Source organism: Oncorhynchus clarkii, chromosome 30 (assembly GCF_045791955.1).
Source record: "Oncorhynchus clarkii lewisi isolate Uvic-CL-2024 chromosome 30, UVic_Ocla_1.0, whole genome shotgun sequence".
Classification (NCBI taxonomy): Eukaryota; Metazoa; Chordata; class Actinopteri; order Salmoniformes; family Salmonidae; genus Oncorhynchus; species Oncorhynchus clarkii.
The window spans coordinates 37,699,120-37,718,210 of NC_092176.1; the positions used below are offsets into that span (position 1 = coordinate 37,699,120).

A 19,091-nucleotide genomic window follows, 5' to 3' on the forward strand; every position below is an offset into this window, starting at 1 on the left:
TCACACGCACACACACACATACGTTGCAAAGCACCTTGACACCCTTATGGAGATAAATAACAGTTATTGAATCCAATGCCCACTTACTCGACTGCCCTGCAGTCCTACCAAGGTGCATGAATCCTATAGGAGATATGCTAATTGTATAGGACTTCTACATCTGCATTGTTTTCTGTTTGGGGTTTTAAGCTGGGTTTCTGTACAGCTCTTTGTGACATAGGCTGATGTAAAAAAGGGCTTTATAAATAAATGTGATTGATTGATTGACTGGAATACCTCAAAACAAAAACAAACGTTCCTGAACCAACACTTGCGCTTGACTCCTCCCTGGTCCCAGGAAAGTTCAATACGAGACTACAGGCTGTCTCCCTCACAGGATTTAAGTTTCTTATTTTTGAATTCTGGATGTGTCGTTATAACACCGAAGCTACGGGAGATATGTAACTCGCTGTGTGCACCGTGCACTATACTTTGTGCTAAAAGGTCTATTTATAGAAACTCTGCAATCTGTGTATCACACTAGGCTTTCAAGGCCCCCAGTGAATTGATTTGATACAATTGTACTGAACTTTAGAGAACATTTTAGAATCGATGAATCCATTCCGGAAGAATCCACACTGCCAGAGAGGGGTGGAGTAAAATATTATCCGTACAAAATATATATAAACATTTTCTGTATCGGAAGACGATTACAGAAAATGGACTAATACATATGCCAGTTATTCGATTCGTTTGTAGATGCCCATTGAAGTTGATACAGAAACGGGTAACATTAGTAGACCCCCTCCCCCCGCCCCGTCTCTCTATTCATAAAGTAGTCCGGCTGGGTTGAAAGTCGCTCCTCAGTTGGCAAGAATGTTTCGGCTCCCACGGAAATCACTATAATAATTTTAAAGGAACACGGAGTCTGACATCGGAGGAACTGCAGCGAGCTAGATGAATTTCTAGGATCACTGTCACAAGCCGTTTCATTTTAAAGACTAGGGTATATTTTAAGAGATACCAGTTCTACAAGCCATAACAAGCCACAAAACACTTGCTTTACGGATAACATAAAGCTACAGGGTTTCACAACTTCTACAGAGCAGAATGCCTGTGAAAGGAGTCGGGAAAGTGGCTGCGTATCCAAGCAAAGGCGAAAACGTCGGAGTAAGTCAACTGTAGTTTTAACAGTATAGATTGCAACTTTTAGCCTAGCCCATCTCTGTATCGTTATGCGCTGCGTCACAGGAATATGCTGTGTGCTACAGTAATAAATGTTGGATGAGTTTTACGGCCAGTGGCTGGCTATACGCTACCTTTACGGAGCAACCAATGGCGTTTACAACCGTGTGAATTCACCTGTTGATTTCCACCCTCCCGGCCAATAAGAATGACGCCTGAAGTATTGGGACACATATTTGCGTTTGCATTTGCACAGTTTATATGTCTCCGTTAGGGGCTATATAATCATATGTAGTTGACTATTCCTATTGATTTACTGTTAAATCATCTAGCCTATCTATTCCAAATGACAGCTATTGTAGGCAGCTGAGTTGAGTGTGAATAGATTGTCAATTGTGTTTATTGCCTATTTAAACGTTTTTAAGAGTTAAAAAAAAAATCGTCATTCTGTTTGAGAACTCGCACTTTGTAAAATATCGCCCTGACGCAGTCCCGGAGCGCTGTTGACAGAAACAGTGCGCACATCGGAATTATCAGTAATGGAATGGCAAAGTGAGCCAATATTTGCAGACTTCCGGAGATTATGGTTATTTAGTCTATTTCCAATACCTAGCTTCAGCATGCCGAAAATCATATCATATTTTTGTCAGGGAGAGAGTACACCACCTCATGGTACAAGATCAGAAGGCTACTATCATGCTATGTGTTATTGTCCTTAAGACACATGAAGGATTTAAAGTAGTAATGTGATGTTGTATAAATCTCTATCTAGTTGAAATATTGTGTCAACACATTCTATAATGGCTGAAGTCTCAACATCCCTCCCCTTGGCTGGTCCAGGCTGACCGCGTGCGTGCGTGTGTGTGCGCGCGCGCGCGCTCCGGTCTTTGTGTGTGTGGACGCACCCTGAAGGCTCTCTGTGCTTGGCTCATTACTGTCTGTCTGTCTGTCTGAGCCCAGCAGGGGAGGAGCTTAGGGACACAGGATACTGGACATCATTACTGGGAGAGGAGAGCTGGAGGTCTCGGGTATTACGTTTGTCTGTGTGTGCACACTTGTGTATATATTGTTGAATAGCTGTATGCATTTACAGTAATATCTGTATGCATTTACAGTAATATCTGTATGCATTTACAGTAATATCTGTATGCATTTACAGTATATTTGTGTTTATTTCTTTGTGTGTGTGTGTGTGTGTGTGTGTGTGTGTGTGTGTGTGTATAACAGGGTGAGGATGATCACATTGCTGACCTCATGACACCCAGCAGCTTCCCCTCCTCAAATCCTCTCAACCCCAGCCATATGGCGTTCATTTACACAGTTACTGTATTCATTCAAATAAAACAGTTGGATGAATTAGTACTGATACGCATCTTATTCATCAGTCTAGCATCTTATTCATCAGTCTAGCGTCTTATTCATCAGTCTAGTGTCTTACTCATCAGTCTAGTGTCTTACTCATCAGTCTAGTCTAGTGTCTTACTCATCAGTCTAGTGTTTTACTCATCAGTCTAGTGTCTTATTCATCAGTCTAGCGTCTTATTCATCAGTCTAGTGTCTTACTCATCAGTCTAGTGTCTTATTCATCAGTCTAGCGTCTTATTCATCAGTCTAGCGTCTTATTCATCAGTCTAGCGTCTTACTCACTAGTCTAGCGTCTTACTCATCAGTCTGGTGTCTTATTCATCAGTCTGGTGTCTTATTCATCAGTCTGGTGTCTTATTCATCAGTCTAGTGTCTTATTCACCAGTCTAGCGTCTTATTCATCAGTCTAGCATTACATAAAATCCCCCAGTATAAAAACTAGGGTCCCACTTTAAACTACTTGTACAGGCTTTATTGCACATTCATGAAGTGTTCACAAGCACTATGACACATATCTGAAGCATCTATAGAGGCCTTGTACCAGTGTTTCCCCTATATGAATTTAGCAGCGGTGGGCCGCCACTCCCAGAAATATAATGAAATACTAATAATAATTGTGTAAACTTTAATGACTAAAACCAGATATAAAGTATGTAGAAAATATGATGGAGCTACAGTATATATATATATATATATATATATATATTTTACACCTTTATTTAACTAGGCAAGTCAGTTAAGAACAAATTCTTATTTACATTGACGGCCTACCCCGGCCAAACCCTCCCCTAACACTGACAACGCTGGGCCAATTGTGCGCCGCCCTATGGGACTCCAGATCACGGCCGGTTGTGATACAGCCTGGGATCAAACCCGGGTCTGTAGTGATGCCTCCAGCACTGCGATGCAGTGCCTTAGACTGCTGCGCCGCTCAGGATCCCTGGGTAGGTTAGTTTATAAATGTAATCCGTTACCTTTCTAAAATTGTAATCAGTAACGTAATGTTTGGATTACCTAAACTCAGGAACATAATCTGATTACTTTCAGTTACTTTTAGATTACTTTCCCCTTAAGAGGCGAAGGTTAGCATTTTTCGTGATGAATCTTGTTCTGGGGGAAGCTCTGCAATGGTCACAAGCTAAACCTAACCTTAACCCTAACCTTAACTGCTAACTCTAATGTCTAACCCTAACCTTAAATTTTGACCAAAAAGCAAATTTTTGTTTTACTAAATCTTTACAATAAGCCAATGTTGACTGTTCTGCCACAGTCTCTGCCTTAAGGACAAGACTCGTCCCAAAACACATCAATCCGTTTGTTTCAATTCAAGCTACTATATAAAATACTTGCTTCCAAAATATTTGAGATATTGAACATTCAGCCCTGTGCAGACTCTGCCATGAGGAAACAATCAATAGAACATAGTTTCAGATACTGTCCATCGGTGGCTGGCTTTTGGAGTCAGGTCCCGGAATGGTTGGAGTCAGGTCCCGGAATGGTTGGAGTCAGGTCCCGGAATGGTTGGAGTCAGGTCCCGGAATGGTTGGAGTCAGGTCCCGGAATGGTTGGAGTCAGGTCCCGGAATGGTTGTTATGTCATAATATCAGGGTTTAGATGGACCTGTATTGTATTGTTAGGGGATCTGAAAAATTACAGTAGGAAATGTAGTCAGTAGGAAATATCATTATACAGTATATCTGGGAAAGTCTTCAGGCCCCTTCCTCTTTCCACATTAGCATTATTCTAAAATGGATTAAATACATAAAAAAAGAAATCCTCATCAATCTACCCACAATACCCCATAATGACAAAGCGAAAAGTTTTTTTAGAAGAAAAAAATCAAATACCTTATTTACAAAAGTATTCAGACCTTTTACTATGAGACTTGAAATTGAGCTCAAGTGCATCCTGTTGCTATTGGTCATCCTTGAGATGTTTCTACATCTTGATTGGAGTCCACCTGTGGTAAATTCAATTGATTGGACATGATTTGGAAAGGCACACACAAGATTCTCTGGTCTGATGAATCCAAGATTGAACACTTTGTCCTAAATTCCAAGTGTCACATCTGGAGGAAACCTGGCACCATCCCTACGGTGAAGCACGGTGGTGGCAGCACCATGCTGTGGGGATGTTTTTCAGCAGCAGGGACTGGGAGACTAGTCGGGATCAAGGGAAAGATGAACGGAGCAAAGTACAGAGAGATCCTTGATGAAAACCTGCTCCAGAGCACTCAGGACCTCAGACTGGGGCGGAAGTTTACCTTCCAACAGGACAACGACCCTAAGCACACAGCCAAGACAATGCAGGAGTGGCTTCGGAACAAGGCTCTGAATGTCCTTGAGTGGCCCAGCCAGAGCCCGGACTCGAACCCGATCGAACATCTCTGGAGAGACCTGAAAATAGCTGTGCATCGATGTTCCCCATCCAACCAAATAAACTCCCAAAATACAGATGTGCCAAGCTTGTAGCGTCATACCCAATAATACTTGAGTTTAAAATCACTGCCAAAGTTGCTTCAACAAAATACTGAGTAAAGGGTCTGAATACTTATGTAAATGTGATATTTCACATTTCACACACGCTCTTAACCACTAGGCTACCTGCCGACCATAAATGTAGTTTTGTACTGTAATTGTAAGCAGACAACGAGAAAATTGCATTTGGAAAAGGTGACGTTTTTGCTGTGAGCCAATCCGGTAACCAAGGTAGCCACAGGTTGTTTTTCCCATCCACAGGCGAGCTAATACCGACTGATACTATAGGCCTACTTTATGAGTGACTGTGTTTAAATGCATATTATAAACCGAGTGTGTATATATAACTATGTAGAAGTGATCCCTCAGGGGAGAGAGATGGGCAGAGCAGACATAAGGGCGTGTCTGTGTTTCCAACCGCCTTAGAGTGGAGCAGGTGGTCCCAGCAGTAATCCCCCAGAAGGCCGTGGCAGTTCTAATCTCTCGGGGGGGCCGTTTTGGCTTTGACCAACACACACACACACACACACTGACCAGCCGGAAACACTCACACCCTATAATTAGGACACTCACAGACCAGATTATGTTGATTCCATCTTTCTAGTTTTCTAGATGAGCTTGCGTCAAGATTTGAAACTTCATGAAATAATATGTTATATTATATTATAGCTCGTTTCTTATCACGTCTTTGGTAACTCAGCACAGATGGGGATGAACAGTACGTTTTGTAGACTGACAGTTTAGGAACAAATATAAAGTATATGAAATACCTGTTATGTCAGAATGTGTTCATTTACGGCAGCATATATCCCTCTAGAGGTTATCAGGGGTCATGTAGTCTGATCTGACACACCCTTCAACCACATCGCCGGGCCAAGGGCTCCCGTGTGGCGCGGTGGTCTAAGGCACTGCATCTCAGTGCAAGAGGCATCACTATAGTACCTGGTTCGAATCCGGTCTGCATCACATCCGGCCGCGATTGGGAGTCCCTAAGGGCGGCGCACAATTGGCCCAGCGTCGTCTGGGCTTGGCCGGAGTAGGCTGTCATTGTAAATAAGAATTTGTTCTTAACTGACTTGCCTAGTTAAATAAAGGTTAAATATTTTTTTTAAACAATTCTTCTCAGGGGGAGTGGACAGAGTTAAATATTCCGCAGATTACCAAATGCCACCCTATACACTATATAGTGACCCACTTTTGACCCTGGGTCTATAGGGTAGTAGTGTACTATGGAATAGGGTTCTATTTGTTTATTTTCAGGCTATTTTCAGACCACAGCCGAGACAGGCCTTGTTCCAATACTAAGGAAGTGTCAAGACCACAGCCGAGACAGGCCTTGTTCCAATACTAAGGAAGTGACAGACCACAGCCGAGACTGGCCTTGTTCCAATACTAAGGAAGTGTCAGACCACAGCCGAGACAGGCCTTGTTCCAATACTAAGGAAGTGTCAGACCACAGCCGAGACAGGCCTTGTTCCAATACTAAGGAAGTGTCAGACCACAGCTGAGACAGGCCTTGTTCCAATACTAAGGAAGTGTCAGACCACAGCCGAGACAGGCCTTGTTCCAATACTAAGGAAGTGTCAGACCACAGCTGAGACAGGCCTTGTTCCAATACTAAGGAAGTGTCAGACCACAGCTGAGACAGGCCTTGTTCCAATACTAAGGAAGTGTCAGACCACAGCTGAGACAGGCCTTGTTCCAATACTAAGGAATTGTCAGACCACAGCTGAGACAGGCCTTGTTCCAATACTAAGCAAGTGTCAGACCACAGCCGAGACAGGCCTTGTTCCAATACTAAGGAAGTGTCAGACCACAGCCCAGACAGGCCTTGTTCCAATACTAAGGAAGTGACAGACCACAGCCGAGACAGGCCTTGTTCCAATACTAAGGAAGTGTCAGACCACAGCCTTGTTCCAATACTAAGGAAGTGTCAGACCACAGCTGAGACAGGCCTTGTTCCAATACTAAGGAAGTGTCAGACCACAGCTGAGACAGGCCTTGTTCCAATACTAAGGAATTGTCAGACCACAGCCCAGACAGGCCTTGTTCCAATACTAAGGAAGTGTCAGACCACAGCCGAGACAGGCCTTGTTCCAATACTAAGGAAGTGACAGACCACAGCCGAGACAGGCCTTGTTCCAATACTAAGGAAGTGACAGACCACAGCCGAGACTGGCCTTGTTCCAATACTAAGGAAGTGTCAGACCACAGCCGAGACAGGCCTTGTTCCAATACTAAGGAAGTGTCAGACCACAGCCGAGACAGGCCTTGTTCCAATACTAAGGAAGTGACAGACCACAGCTGAGACAGGCCTTGTTCCAATACTAAGGAAGTGACAGACCACAGCCGAGACAGGCCTTGTTCCAATACTAAGGATGTGTCAGACCACAGCCGAGACAAGCCTTGTTCCAATACTAAGGAAGTGACAGACCACAGCCGAGACAGGCCTTGTTCCAATACTAAGGAAGTGTCAGACCACAGCTGAGACGACAGGCCTTGTTCCAATACTAAGGAAGTGACAGACCACAGCCGAGACAGGCCTTGTTCCAATACTAAGGATGTGTCAGACCACAGCCGAGACAAGCCTTGTTCCAATACTAAGGAAGTGACAGACCACAGCCGAGACAGGCCTTGTTCCAATACTAAGGAAGTGTCAGACCACAGCTGAGACGACAGGCCTTGTTCCAATACTAAGGAAGTGACAGACCACAGCCGAGACAGGCCTTGTTCCAATACTAAGGATGTGTCAGACCACAGCCGAGACAAGCCTTGTTCCAATACTAAGGAAGTGACAGACCACAGCCGAGACAGGCCTTGTTCCAATACTAAGGAAGTGACAGACCACAGCCGAGACAGGCCTTGTTCCAATACTAAGGAAGTGTCAGACCACTGCCTTGTTCCAATACTAAGGAAGTGTCAGACCACAGCTGAGACAGGCCTTGTTCCAATACTAAGGAAGTGTCAGACCACAGCTGAGACGACAGGCCTTGTTCCAATACTAAGGAAGTGTCAGACCACAGCTGAGACAGGCCTTGTTCCAATACTAAGGAATTGTCAGACCACAGCTGAGACGACAGGCCTTGTTCCAATACTAAGGAAGTGTCAGACCACAGCCTTGTTCCAATACTAAGGAAGTGTCAGACCACAGCTGAGACAGACCTTGTTCCAATACTAAGGAAGTGTCAGACCACAGCCGAGACAGGCCTTGTTCCAATACTAAGGAATTGTCAGACCACAGCCCAGACAGGCCTTGTTCCAATACTAAGGAAGTGTCAGACCACAGCCGAGACAGACCTTGTTCCAATACTAAGGAAGTGTCAGACCACAGCCGAGACAGACCTTGTTCCAATACTTTAAAATGTATTCTCCCTCCTCCTTCCCTAGAGGTAAATCAGTTTAAGTGACAGTGTTTTTTGAGTAGGTCTATTTCAACTCTATGTATGTTGATTTAGTCTGACTGTGGATGATTTCCATGAGGAAGCCCTTCATGTTAGATTATTGGATCGATGCAGGTGGGCGCTCCACGTATGCATGTTTCTCCTATCCTAGTCATGTGAGGTCTATGATTACTATTCTAACAGACTCTAACCCCTCTCATCTCTCTTCACCACCCGAGAGAGAGAGACAGAGAGAGCACTAGAGACAGCACTAGAGACCGCAGTCCACTCCAAGCAGAAAGGCTGATTGTTCCAGTCTCAGTCACGGGTCTCAGTTTGCTGTTTGTGTTGATAAAACAGTGGCTGTTTAGGAGTGCCAGGGTCGTGTCTCAGAGCCTTGGCTCATCTCTAGCCCTCTGTTCTCTCTCCACTGGGCCAGCTATTCTCCCCACTGTCTATTGTGATGTCATCTCATTAGTGACTCATTCTATTTGCATATTCTGAATTCCTCTTCTCTCATTTGTATTATTAGGTGACCTGTTTACTATATAGCATTTTAAGAGAAAATAATGTGAAGCTCTTTGTAAACAAAAATATTATTATTACATAAGTATCATTAGCACAATTAGTCTAAATTATTCATAGTTTGACCTCTCGTCTTGAAGTAATTCATACTTAAACATCCCCACAAATCTCCAGGAAAGGCTTTATGGGGGAAAACCACTATTGAGATAGCAACACCTTTTCTGTATGTCTCAGCAACCTGGGCATGAACATCTCTTTGTTTTTTCTTCATGATAAATTGTTCTATTTTTATCATCTTCCCTTCAGTGTTGCACCTGGGATTGTGTCTCTGTATAGAATATCTGACAGACCAGAGCAGCAGAGAGCAGAGAGGAAACTATTAGGCTTTGATCACTGGGAGGAAGTCCATCAGTAAACAACCACTTCAGACACTATCTCTCTCTCTTCCTATTTCTCTCCATTCCTCCCTCTCTCTTCTGCATTCTACCTCTGCCTCTCTGTTCTGTGTTCTCCCTCTGCCTCTCTGTTCTGTGTTCTCCCTCTGCCTCTCTGTTCTGTGTTCTGCCTCTCTGTTCTGTGTTCTTCCTCTGCCTCTCTGTTCTGTGTTCTGCCTCTCTGTTCTGTGTTCTGCCTCTGTTCTGTGTTCTCCCTCTGCCTCTCTGTTCTGTGTTCTGCCTCTCTGTTCTGTGTTCTGCCTCTGTTCTGTGTTCTGCCTCTGCCTCTCTGTTCTGTGTTCTGCCTCTGTCTGTGTTCTCCCTCTGCCTCTCTGTTCTGTGTTCTCCCTCTGCCTCTGTTCTGTGTTCTGCCTCTGTTCTGTGTTCTGCCTCTCTGTTCTGTGTTCTCCCTCTGCCTCTCTGTTCTGTGTTCTGCCTCTCTGTTCTGTGTTCTGCCTCTGCCTCTCTGTTCTGTGTTCTGCCTCTCTGTTCTGTGTTCTGCCTCTCTGTTCTGTGTTCTGCCTCTCTGTTCTGTGTTCTCCCTCATCTCCCTCCCTTCTCCGGCCAGTTCATCCTACAGCTTCCTGAGTACTGTTTTATATCCTGGCTCATCAGTACCAGGGTCTATCTATTGTTCTAGCTGCACTGAGGGGGAAGTGATGTCAGGATAAATACATCATAATAATACAATCAGAACACTGCTGTTTGTTACCGTAGCACTGGGGTTGCTATGGTAATTATTTCACTCCAATGGTTTCCTCAATCATATTGCCCTGATAGTTATGGTAAAAAAAAAACTAACTTCAACTTTGCATGTTTCGCGGATCACAAACCCTGTTCATCGGAAGCTGAAGGAAGGCTGAATGCACAAAGTATTTGAAGGAAAACAAATCTATTATTTGAAGTCGTACCCAGGTCTGTGGGGAGACCTTGTCTGGCTGTTTGATCTGAAAAATGCAACAGACGCCACAAGGAAGAGCCAATTCATTGGACACATGGCCACGGTCACACGCACTCACACACACGCACGCACGCACGCACACACACACACACACACACTGCATTACTTCTGTAACCAACACTGGATAATCTGAAGCACTTTACCTGTATGTATCTGTAGTTCTCTGACATATCACCATGACAACCAGGGTTAACCTGGTCCTGTCCTCTACTTATCTCAGTCAGAGTTAACCTGGTCCTGTCCTCTACTTCTCTCAGTCAGAGTTAACCTGGTCCTGTCCTGTCCTCTACTTCTCAGTCAGAGTTAACCTGTCCTGTCCTCTACTTCTCTCAGTCAGAGTTAACCTGTCCTGTCCTCTACTTCTCTCAGTCAGAGTTAACCTGGTCCTGTCCTGTCCTCTACGTCTCTCAGTCAGAGTTAACCTGGTCCTGTCCTGTCCTCTACTTATCTCAGTCAGAGTTAACCTGGTCCTGTCCTCTACTTCTCTCAGTCAGAGTTAACCTGGTCCTGTCCTGTCCTCTACTTCTCAGTCAGAGTTAACCTGTCCTGTCCTCTACTTCTCTCAGTCAGAGTTAACCTGTCCTGTCCTCTACTTCTCTCAGTCAGAGTTAACCTGGTCCTGTCCTGTCCTCTACGTCTCTCAGTCAGAGTTAACCTGGTCCTGTCCTGTCCTCTACGTCTCTCAGTCAGAGTTAACCTGGTCCTGTCCTCTACGTCTCTCAGTCAGAGTTAACCTGGTCCTGTCCTCTACTTCTCTCAGTCAGAGTTAACCTGGTCCTGTCCCTGGTCCTGTCCTCTACGTCTCTCAGTCAGAGTTAACCTGGTCCTGTCCTCTACGTCTCTCAGTCAGAGTTAACCTGGTCCTGTCCTCTACTTCTCTCAGTCAGAGTTAACCTGGTCCTGTCCTCTACTTCTCTCAGTCAGAGTTAACCTGGTCCTGTCCTGTCCTCTACCTGGTCCTGTCCTCACTTCTCTCAGTCAGAGTTAACCTGGTCCTGTCCTCTACTTCTCTCAGTCAGAGTTAACCTGGGCCTGTCCTCTACGTCTCTCAGTCAGAGTTAACCTGGTCCTGTCCTGTCCTCTACTTCTCTCAGTCAGAGTTAACCTGGTCCTGTCCTCTACTTCTCTCAGTCAGAGTTAACCTGTCCTGTCCTCTACTTCTCTCAGTCAGAGTTAACCTGGTCCTGTCCTGTCCTCTACTTCTCTCAGTCAGAGTTAACCTGGTCCTGTCCTCTACTTCTCTCAGTCAGAGTTAACCTGTCCTGTCCTCTACTTCTCTCAGTCAGAGTTAAACTGTCCTGTCCTCTAGTAATTCAACACTCAGCTGGTTTGGTTAGTTCAACACTCAGCTGGTTTGGGTAGTTCAACACTCAGCTGGTTTGGTTAGTTCAACACTCAGCTGGTGGTTTGGTTAGTTCAACACTCAGCTGGTTTGGTTAGTTCAACACTCAGCTGGTTTGGTTAGTTCAACACTCAGCTGGTGGTTTGGTTAGTTCAACACTCAGCTGGTTTGGGTAGTTCAACACTCAGCTGGTTTGGTTAGTTCAACACTCAGCTGGTTTGGGTAGTTCAACACTCAGCTGGTTTGGTTAGTTCAACACTCAGCTGGTTTGGGTAGTTCAACACTCAGCTGGTTTGGGTAGTTCAACACTCAGCTGGTGGTTTGGTTAGTTCAACACTCAGCTGCTGGTTTGGGTAGTTCAACACTCAGCTGGTTTGGTTAGTTCAACACTCAGCTGGTGGTTTGGTTAGTTCAACACTCAGCTGGTTTGGGTAGTTCAACACTCAGCTGGTGGTTTGGTTAGTTCAACACTCAGCTGGTTTGGGTAGTTCAACACTCAGCTGGTTTGGGTAGTTCAACACTCAGCTGGTTTGGGTAGTTCAACACTCAGCTGGTGGTTTGGGTAGTTCAACACTCAGCTGGTGGTTTGGGTAGTTCAACACTCAGCTTCAAATGGAGAGAGGAGAGCGAGAGGGAACAAGAGTGAGGAGGGAGGGTGAGAAGTAGAACAAATAAGTGGGGTACTGGGCAGCATTTGATAGTTTAACAGGAAGTGAAGTCATTGCTGACTTGATAACATCGTTAATCATCTGCTGCTTGTCTGATGGACTCAAAAATCTTTCCTCCTGAGAGAGAGGGAGAGAGAGAGAGGGAGAGGAGGTGATGGGGAGAGAGGGGTGAGGGAGAGAGAGTGGAGGGGCGAGGGGGAGAGGAGGAGATAGTGAGAGGAGGGCCGAGGGGGAGAGGGAGGAAGAGGAGGGGCGAAGGAAAGAGTGAGAGGAGGGGAGAGGGAGGGAGAGGAGGGGCGAGAGGGAGGAGGAGAGCGAGGGAGAGGAGAGAGAGGGAGACCACAATCATCTCCTCTCCCACAGATCTCCAGGTTCCAGCCTCCACAGCAGATGTGTGGCTGGCAGACTGCCTGGCCTGACTGGTGGTGAGAGGGTTTCAGGGTCAGCTCTGTCTGTCTTTGACCACAAGACCAGGCACCAAGCACACTGTCTATTTACAGCACTGTTACCATACAGTACACTACCCATCACATAATATCTATGTGGCGGCTGGCTAGTGTGTCCTCTGTCTCCAGTTCTGTGTAATGTGTCCTCTCTGTCTCCAGTTCTGTGTAATGTGTCCTCTCTGTCTCCAGTCCTGTGTAATGTGTCCTCTTTGTCTCCAGTTCTGTGTAATGTGTCCTCTGTCTCAGGTCCTGTGTAATGTGTCCTCTCTGTCTCAAGTCCTGTGTAATGTGTCCTCTCTGTCTCCAGTCCTGTGTAATGTGTCCTCTCTGTCTCAGGTCCTGTGTAATGTGTCTTCTCTGTCTCAAGTCCTGTGTAATGTGTCCTCTCTGTCTCCAGTCCTGTGTAATGTGTCCTCTCTGTCTCCAGTCCTGTGTAATGTGTTCTCTCTGTCTCAGGTCCTGTGTAATGTGTCTTCTCTGTCTCAAGTCCTGTGTAATGTGTCCTCTCTGTCTCCAGTCCTGTGTGTTTTGTCTTCTCTGTAGTGTGTCCTCTGTCTCAGGTCCTGTGTAATGTGTCCTCTCTGTCTCCAGTCCTGTGTAATGTGTCCTCTGTCTCAGGTCCTGTGTAATGTGTCCTCTGTCTCAGGTCCTGTGTAATGTGTCCTCTCTGTCTCCAGTCCTGTGTAATGTGTCCTCTGTCTCAGGTCCTGTGTAATGTGTCCTCTCTGTCCTCAGTCCTGTGTAATGTGTCCTCTCTGTCTCCAGTCCTGTGTAATGTGTAGTGGGTAGTAGCTTGTCATGGTCACAACAACACTACTGTAGTGGGCAGTAGCTTGTCAAGGTCACAACAACACTACTGTAGTGGGCAGTAGCTTGTCAAGGTCACAACAACACCACTGTAGTGGGCAGTAGCTTGTCAAGGTCACAACAACACTACTGTAGTGGGCAGTAGCTTGTCAAGGTCACAACAACACTACTGTAGTGGGCAGTAGCTTGTCAAGGTCACAACAACACCACTGTAGTGGGCAGTAGCTTGTCAAGGTCACAACAACACTACTGTAGTGGGCAGTAGCTTGTCAAGGTCACAACAACACTACTGTAGTGGGCAGTAGCTTGTCAAGGTCACAACAACACTACTGTAGTGGGCAGTAGCTTGTCAAGGTCACAACAACACTACTGTAGTGGGCAGTAGCTTGTCAAGGTCACAACAACACTACTGTAGTGGGCAGTAGCTTGTCATGGTCACAACAACACTACTGTAGTGGGCAGTAGCTTGTCAAGGTCACAACAACGCTACTGATATAGACAAACTTGGAGATGCAACAGTTTAGATGAAACGTGAGCTGCTCTTGTTTTAGAGTTGATGATGACTCTTATTACAACCTGTGTTGTCATCATTATGTAATAATCAGTATATAAATCATGTTTCACACATTCCTTTGGTAACACTTTATTTCAATCAGTATATTTTATGCAGGAACTAATTTATGTTTATTTGTCTATTTGACATAGATGGTTCTAATGTAATGTAGTTATTTTAGAAACAACTATATGTAAATGATGAGATAGGTCAGTGGTCAGGCAGTAAGCTGACTGGTCAGGGCTCTCTGTGCACTTAGAGAGAGGAACATAAACAGTAAACATCAGCTCTGGAGATGGTTACGGAACAGAACCCGCCCTCTCTCTGGGCTACAGCACACTGGCATATTTCTGTCTTCTCACAGTGTAGGGGCTGTGTCTTTGATGTTGTCACAATGTACAGAACTCTGTGTTTATGTTGTCACAATGTACAGAACTCTGTGTTTATGTTGTCACAATGTACAGAACTCTGTGTTTATGTTGTCACAATGTACAGAACTCTGTGTTTATGTTGTCACAATGTACAGAACTCTGTGTTTATGTTGTCACAATGTACAGAACTCTGTGTTTAGGTTGTCACAATGTACAGAACTCTGTGTTTATGTTGTCACAATGTATTGTACGTGGGAGAACATGGAATTCTGTTTTTGTGGTGTCACCATGTTCTGGGACAGGTTGAAATGTACTGGGGGAGAGGTGGTCCAAAATAGGGGAGGGTGATCAAACTTATTTTTTTGCTTTGGGGAGGGTTGTGTGTCTTTAGGGGTAGGGGCATGGATGGAATGTTGTTTTTGTTGTCACAATGTTCTTAGAGGGGAAAGAATTCTGGGTACTTGTGATGTCACAATATTTTTGGAGGATGTGGAATTGTGTGTGCTTGTTATCATAATGCTTGTTAAGCAGAATGTTGTGTTTGTGATTTCAGAAAGAACACAGACAGGCTGTCTGTGTGTTTAGAGATACTGTACAACTCCTGTTTGTACAGAACTTCCTCACTAATGTGTGTGTGTGTGTGTGTGTGTGTGTGTGTGTGTGTGTGTGTGTGTGTGTGTGTGTGTGTGTGTGTGTGGTCAGAATGGGCGGAGGTACTGTACTGTGGGAGAGCAGACAGGGATTTGATCAGAATCCAGCCTGGTCAGGGTGTTGATACGCTGTGGAATGTCAGATGGATAAGAAGCATGAAGACACACACCCATTAGTGAGGAAGTTATAGGACCCCCCCACATAGAGCAGTCTGTCTTATAGGACCTCCCGCCCCCCACCCACATAGAGCAGTCTGTCTTATAGGACCCCCCCCCCCCCACATAGAGCAGGCTGTCTTATAGGACCCCCCCACATAGAGCAGGCTGTCTTATAGGACCCGCCCCCCCACATAGAGCAGGCTGTCATATAGGACCCCCCCCTCCTCCCACATAGAGCAGTCTGTCTTATAGGACCTCTCCCCCCCACATAGAGCAGGCTGTCTTATAGGACCCCCCCCACATAGAGCAGGCTGTCTTATAGGACCCCCCCACATAGAGCAGGCTGTCTTATAGGACCCGCCCCCCCACATAGAGCAGGCTGTCATATAGGACCCCCCCCCACATAGAGCAGTCTGTCTTATAGGACCTCCCCCCCACATAGAGCAGTCTGTCTTATAGGACCTCCCCCCCCACATAGAGCAGTCTGTCTTATAGGACCTCCCCCCCCCACATAGAGCAGTCTGTCTTATAGGACCCCCCACATAGAGCAGGCTGTCTTATAGGACCCCCCCACATAGAGCAGGCTGTCTTATAGGACCCCCCCACATAGAGCAGGCTGTCTTATAGGACCCCCCCCACATAGAGCAGGCTGTCTTATAGGACCCGCCCCCCCACATAGAGCAGGCTGTCATATAGGACCCCCCCCCCCACATAGAGCAGTCTGTCTTATAGGACCTCCCCCCCACATAGAGCAGTCTGTCTTATAGGACCTCCCCCCCACATAGAGCAGTCTGTCTTATAGGACCTCCCCCCCCACATAGAGCAGTCTGTCTTATAGGACCCCCCACATAGAGCAGGCTGTCTTATAGGACCCCCCACATAGAGCAGGCTGTCTTATAGGACCCCCCCCCCCCACATAGAGCAGGCTGTCTTTATAGGACCCCCCCCCCTGTCCCCCCCCCCCCCACATAGAGCAGTCTGTCTTATAGGACCCCCCCCCCCCCCCACATAGAGCAGTCTGTCTTATAGGACCCCCCCCCCCCCCCCCACATAGAGCAGTCTGTCTTATAGGTCTCTCCCCCCCCCACATAGAGCAGTCTGTCTTATAGGACCCCCCCCCCCCACATAGAGCAGTCTGTCTTATAGGACCCCCCACATAGAGCAGGCTGTCTTATAGGACCCCCCCACATAGAGCAGGCTGTCTTATAGGACCTCTCCCCCCATAGAGCAGTCTGTCTTATAGAGCAGGCTGTCTTATAGGACCCCCCCACATAGAGCAGGCTGTCTTATAGGACCCCCCCCCCCCCCCATAGAGCGGTCTGTCTTATAGGACCCCCCCCCCACACACATAGAGCAGTCTGTCTTATAGGACCCCCCCCCCACATAGAGCAGTCTGTCTTATAGGACCTCCCCCCCACACACATAGAGCAGTCTGTCTTATAGGACCCCCCCCCCCCCCCCCCACATAGAGCAGTCTGTCTTATAGGACCCCCCACATAGAGCAGGCTGTCTTATAGGACCAGGCTGTCCCTCTCCCCCCCACATAGAGCAGGCTGTCTTATAGGACCTCCCCCCCACATAGAGCAGTCTGTCTTATAGGACCCCCCCCCCACATAGAGCAGTCTGTCTTATAGGACCTCCCCCCTCCCACATAGAGCAGTCTGTCCTATAGGACCTCCCCCCCACATAGAGCAGTCTGTCTTATAGGACCCACTCCCACATAGAGCAGTCTGTCTTATAGGACCTCCCCCCTCCCACATAGAGCAGTCTGTCTTATAGGACCTCCCCCCCCCCCCCCACATAGAGCAGTCTGTCTTATAGGACCTCCCCCAGGCTGTCCCACATAGAGCAGTCTGTCTTATAGGACCCCCCCACATAGAGCAGGCTGTCTTATAGGACCCCCCCCCCCACATAGAGCAGGCTGTCTTATAGGACCCCCCCCCCACATAGAGCAGGCTGTCTTATAGGACCCACCCCCCCATAGAGCAGTCTGTCTTATAGGACCCTCCCCCCCCACATAGAGCAGTCTGTCTTATAGGACCCCCCACATAGAGCAGGCTGTCTTATAGGACCTCTCCCCCCTTAGAGCCCCCCCCCATCCCCCATAGAGCAGTCTGTCTTATAGGACCCCCCCCCCCCCCCCCCCCCCCCCCCCCCACAGGCCTTATAGGACCCCCCCACATAGAGCAGGCTGTCTTACACACACATAGAGCAGTCTGTCTTATAGGACCCCCCCCCTCCCACATAGAGCAGTCTGTCTTATAGCACCTCCCCCCTCCCACATAGAGCAGTCTGTCTTATAGGACCCCCCCCCCCCCACATAGAGCAGTCTGTTTTATAGGACCTCCCCCCCCATAGAGCAGGCTGTCCCCCCCCCCCACATAGAGCAGTCTGTCTTATAGGACCCCTCCCCCCCACATAGAGCAGTCTGTCTTATAGGACCTCTTCCCCCCCACATAGAGCAGTCTGTCTTATAGGACCCCCCCCCCCCCCCACATAGAGCAGTCTGTCTTATAGGACCTCCCCCCCCACATAGAGCAGTCTGTCTTATAGGACCCCCCCCCCCCCCACATAGAGCAGTCTGTTTTATAGGACCTCTTCCCCCCCACATAGAGCAGTCTGTTTTATAGGACCTCTTCCCCCCCCCCCCCCCCACATAGAGCAGTCTGTTTTATAGGACCTCCCCCCCCCCCCCACATAGAGCAGTCTGTTTTATAGGACCTCCCCCCCTCCCACATAGAGCAGTCTGTTTATAGGACCTCCCCCCCCCCACATAGAGCAGTCTGTTTTATAGGACCTCTTCCCCCCCACATAGAGCAGTCTGTTTTATAGGACCTCCCCCCCCCCACATAGAGCAGTCTGTTTTATAGGACCTCTTCCCCCCCACATAGAGCAGTCTGTTTTATAGGACCTCCCCCCCCCCACATAGAGCAGTCTGTTTTATAGGACCTCTTCCCCCCCACATAGAGCAGTCTGTTTTATAGGACCCCCCCCCCAACCCCACATAGAGCAGTCTGTCTTATAGGACCTCTAGAGCAGGCTGTCCCCCCCCACATAGAGCAGTCTGTTTTATAGGACCTCCCCCCCCCCCACATAGAGCAGTCTGTTTTATAGGACCTCTTCCCCCCCACATAGAGCAGTCTGTTTATAGGACCCCCCCCCCCACATAGAGCAGTCTGTCTTATAGGACCCCCCCCCCCACATAGAGCAGTCTGTTTATAGGACCTCCCCCCCCACATAGAGCAGTCTGTTTTATAGGACCTCCCCCCCACATAGAGCAGTCTGTCTTATAGGACCTCTTCCCCCACATAGAGCAGTCTGTTTTATAGGACCCCCCCCCCCCCCCCCCCCACATAGAGCAGTCTGTCTTATAGGACCCCCCCCCCCCACATAGAGCAGTTTGTCTTATAGGACCCCCCCCCTGTCCCCCCCCCACATAGAGCAGGCTGTCTTATAGGACCCCCCCCCCACATCAGTCTGTCCCCCCCACATAGAGCAGTCTGTCTTATAGGACCCCCCCCCCCAGGCTGTCCCCCCCACATAGAGCAGTCTGTCTTATAGGACCCCCCCCCCCCCCCCCCCCCACACATAGAGCAGTGTCTGTCTTATAGGACCCCCCCCCCCCCCCCCCCCCACATAGAGCAGTCTGTCTTATAGGACCCCCCCCCCCACATAGAGCAGTTTGTCTTATAGGACCCCCCCCCACATAGAGCAGTCTGTCTTATAGGACCTCTTCCCCCCCACATAGAGCAGTCTGTTTTATAGGACCTCTTCCCCCCCACATAGAGC

The 19,091-nt window shown here is 47.5% G+C and overlaps 1 protein-coding gene across 6 annotated transcripts in view; it reads left to right on the plus strand.

Moving 5' to 3' along the window:
- Positions 1–19,091, plus strand: part of LOC139390107 (tight junction protein ZO-2-like) — a 179,134-nt gene that overhangs the window by 82,388 nt on the left and 77,655 nt on the right. For 2 of the 6 annotated variants that reach the window (XM_071137260.1, XM_071137264.1), the window contains exon 1: positions 842–1,149. The exons of the other annotated variants lie outside the window; for them this stretch is intronic. In XM_071137260.1, the coding sequence (XP_070993361.1) occupies positions 1,090–1,149 (60 nt within the window). In that variant the 5' untranslated portion in view covers positions 842–1,089. Of the gene's footprint in view, positions 1–841; positions 1,150–19,091 lie in introns of those variants that run through there. 6 annotated transcript variants of the gene reach the window in all.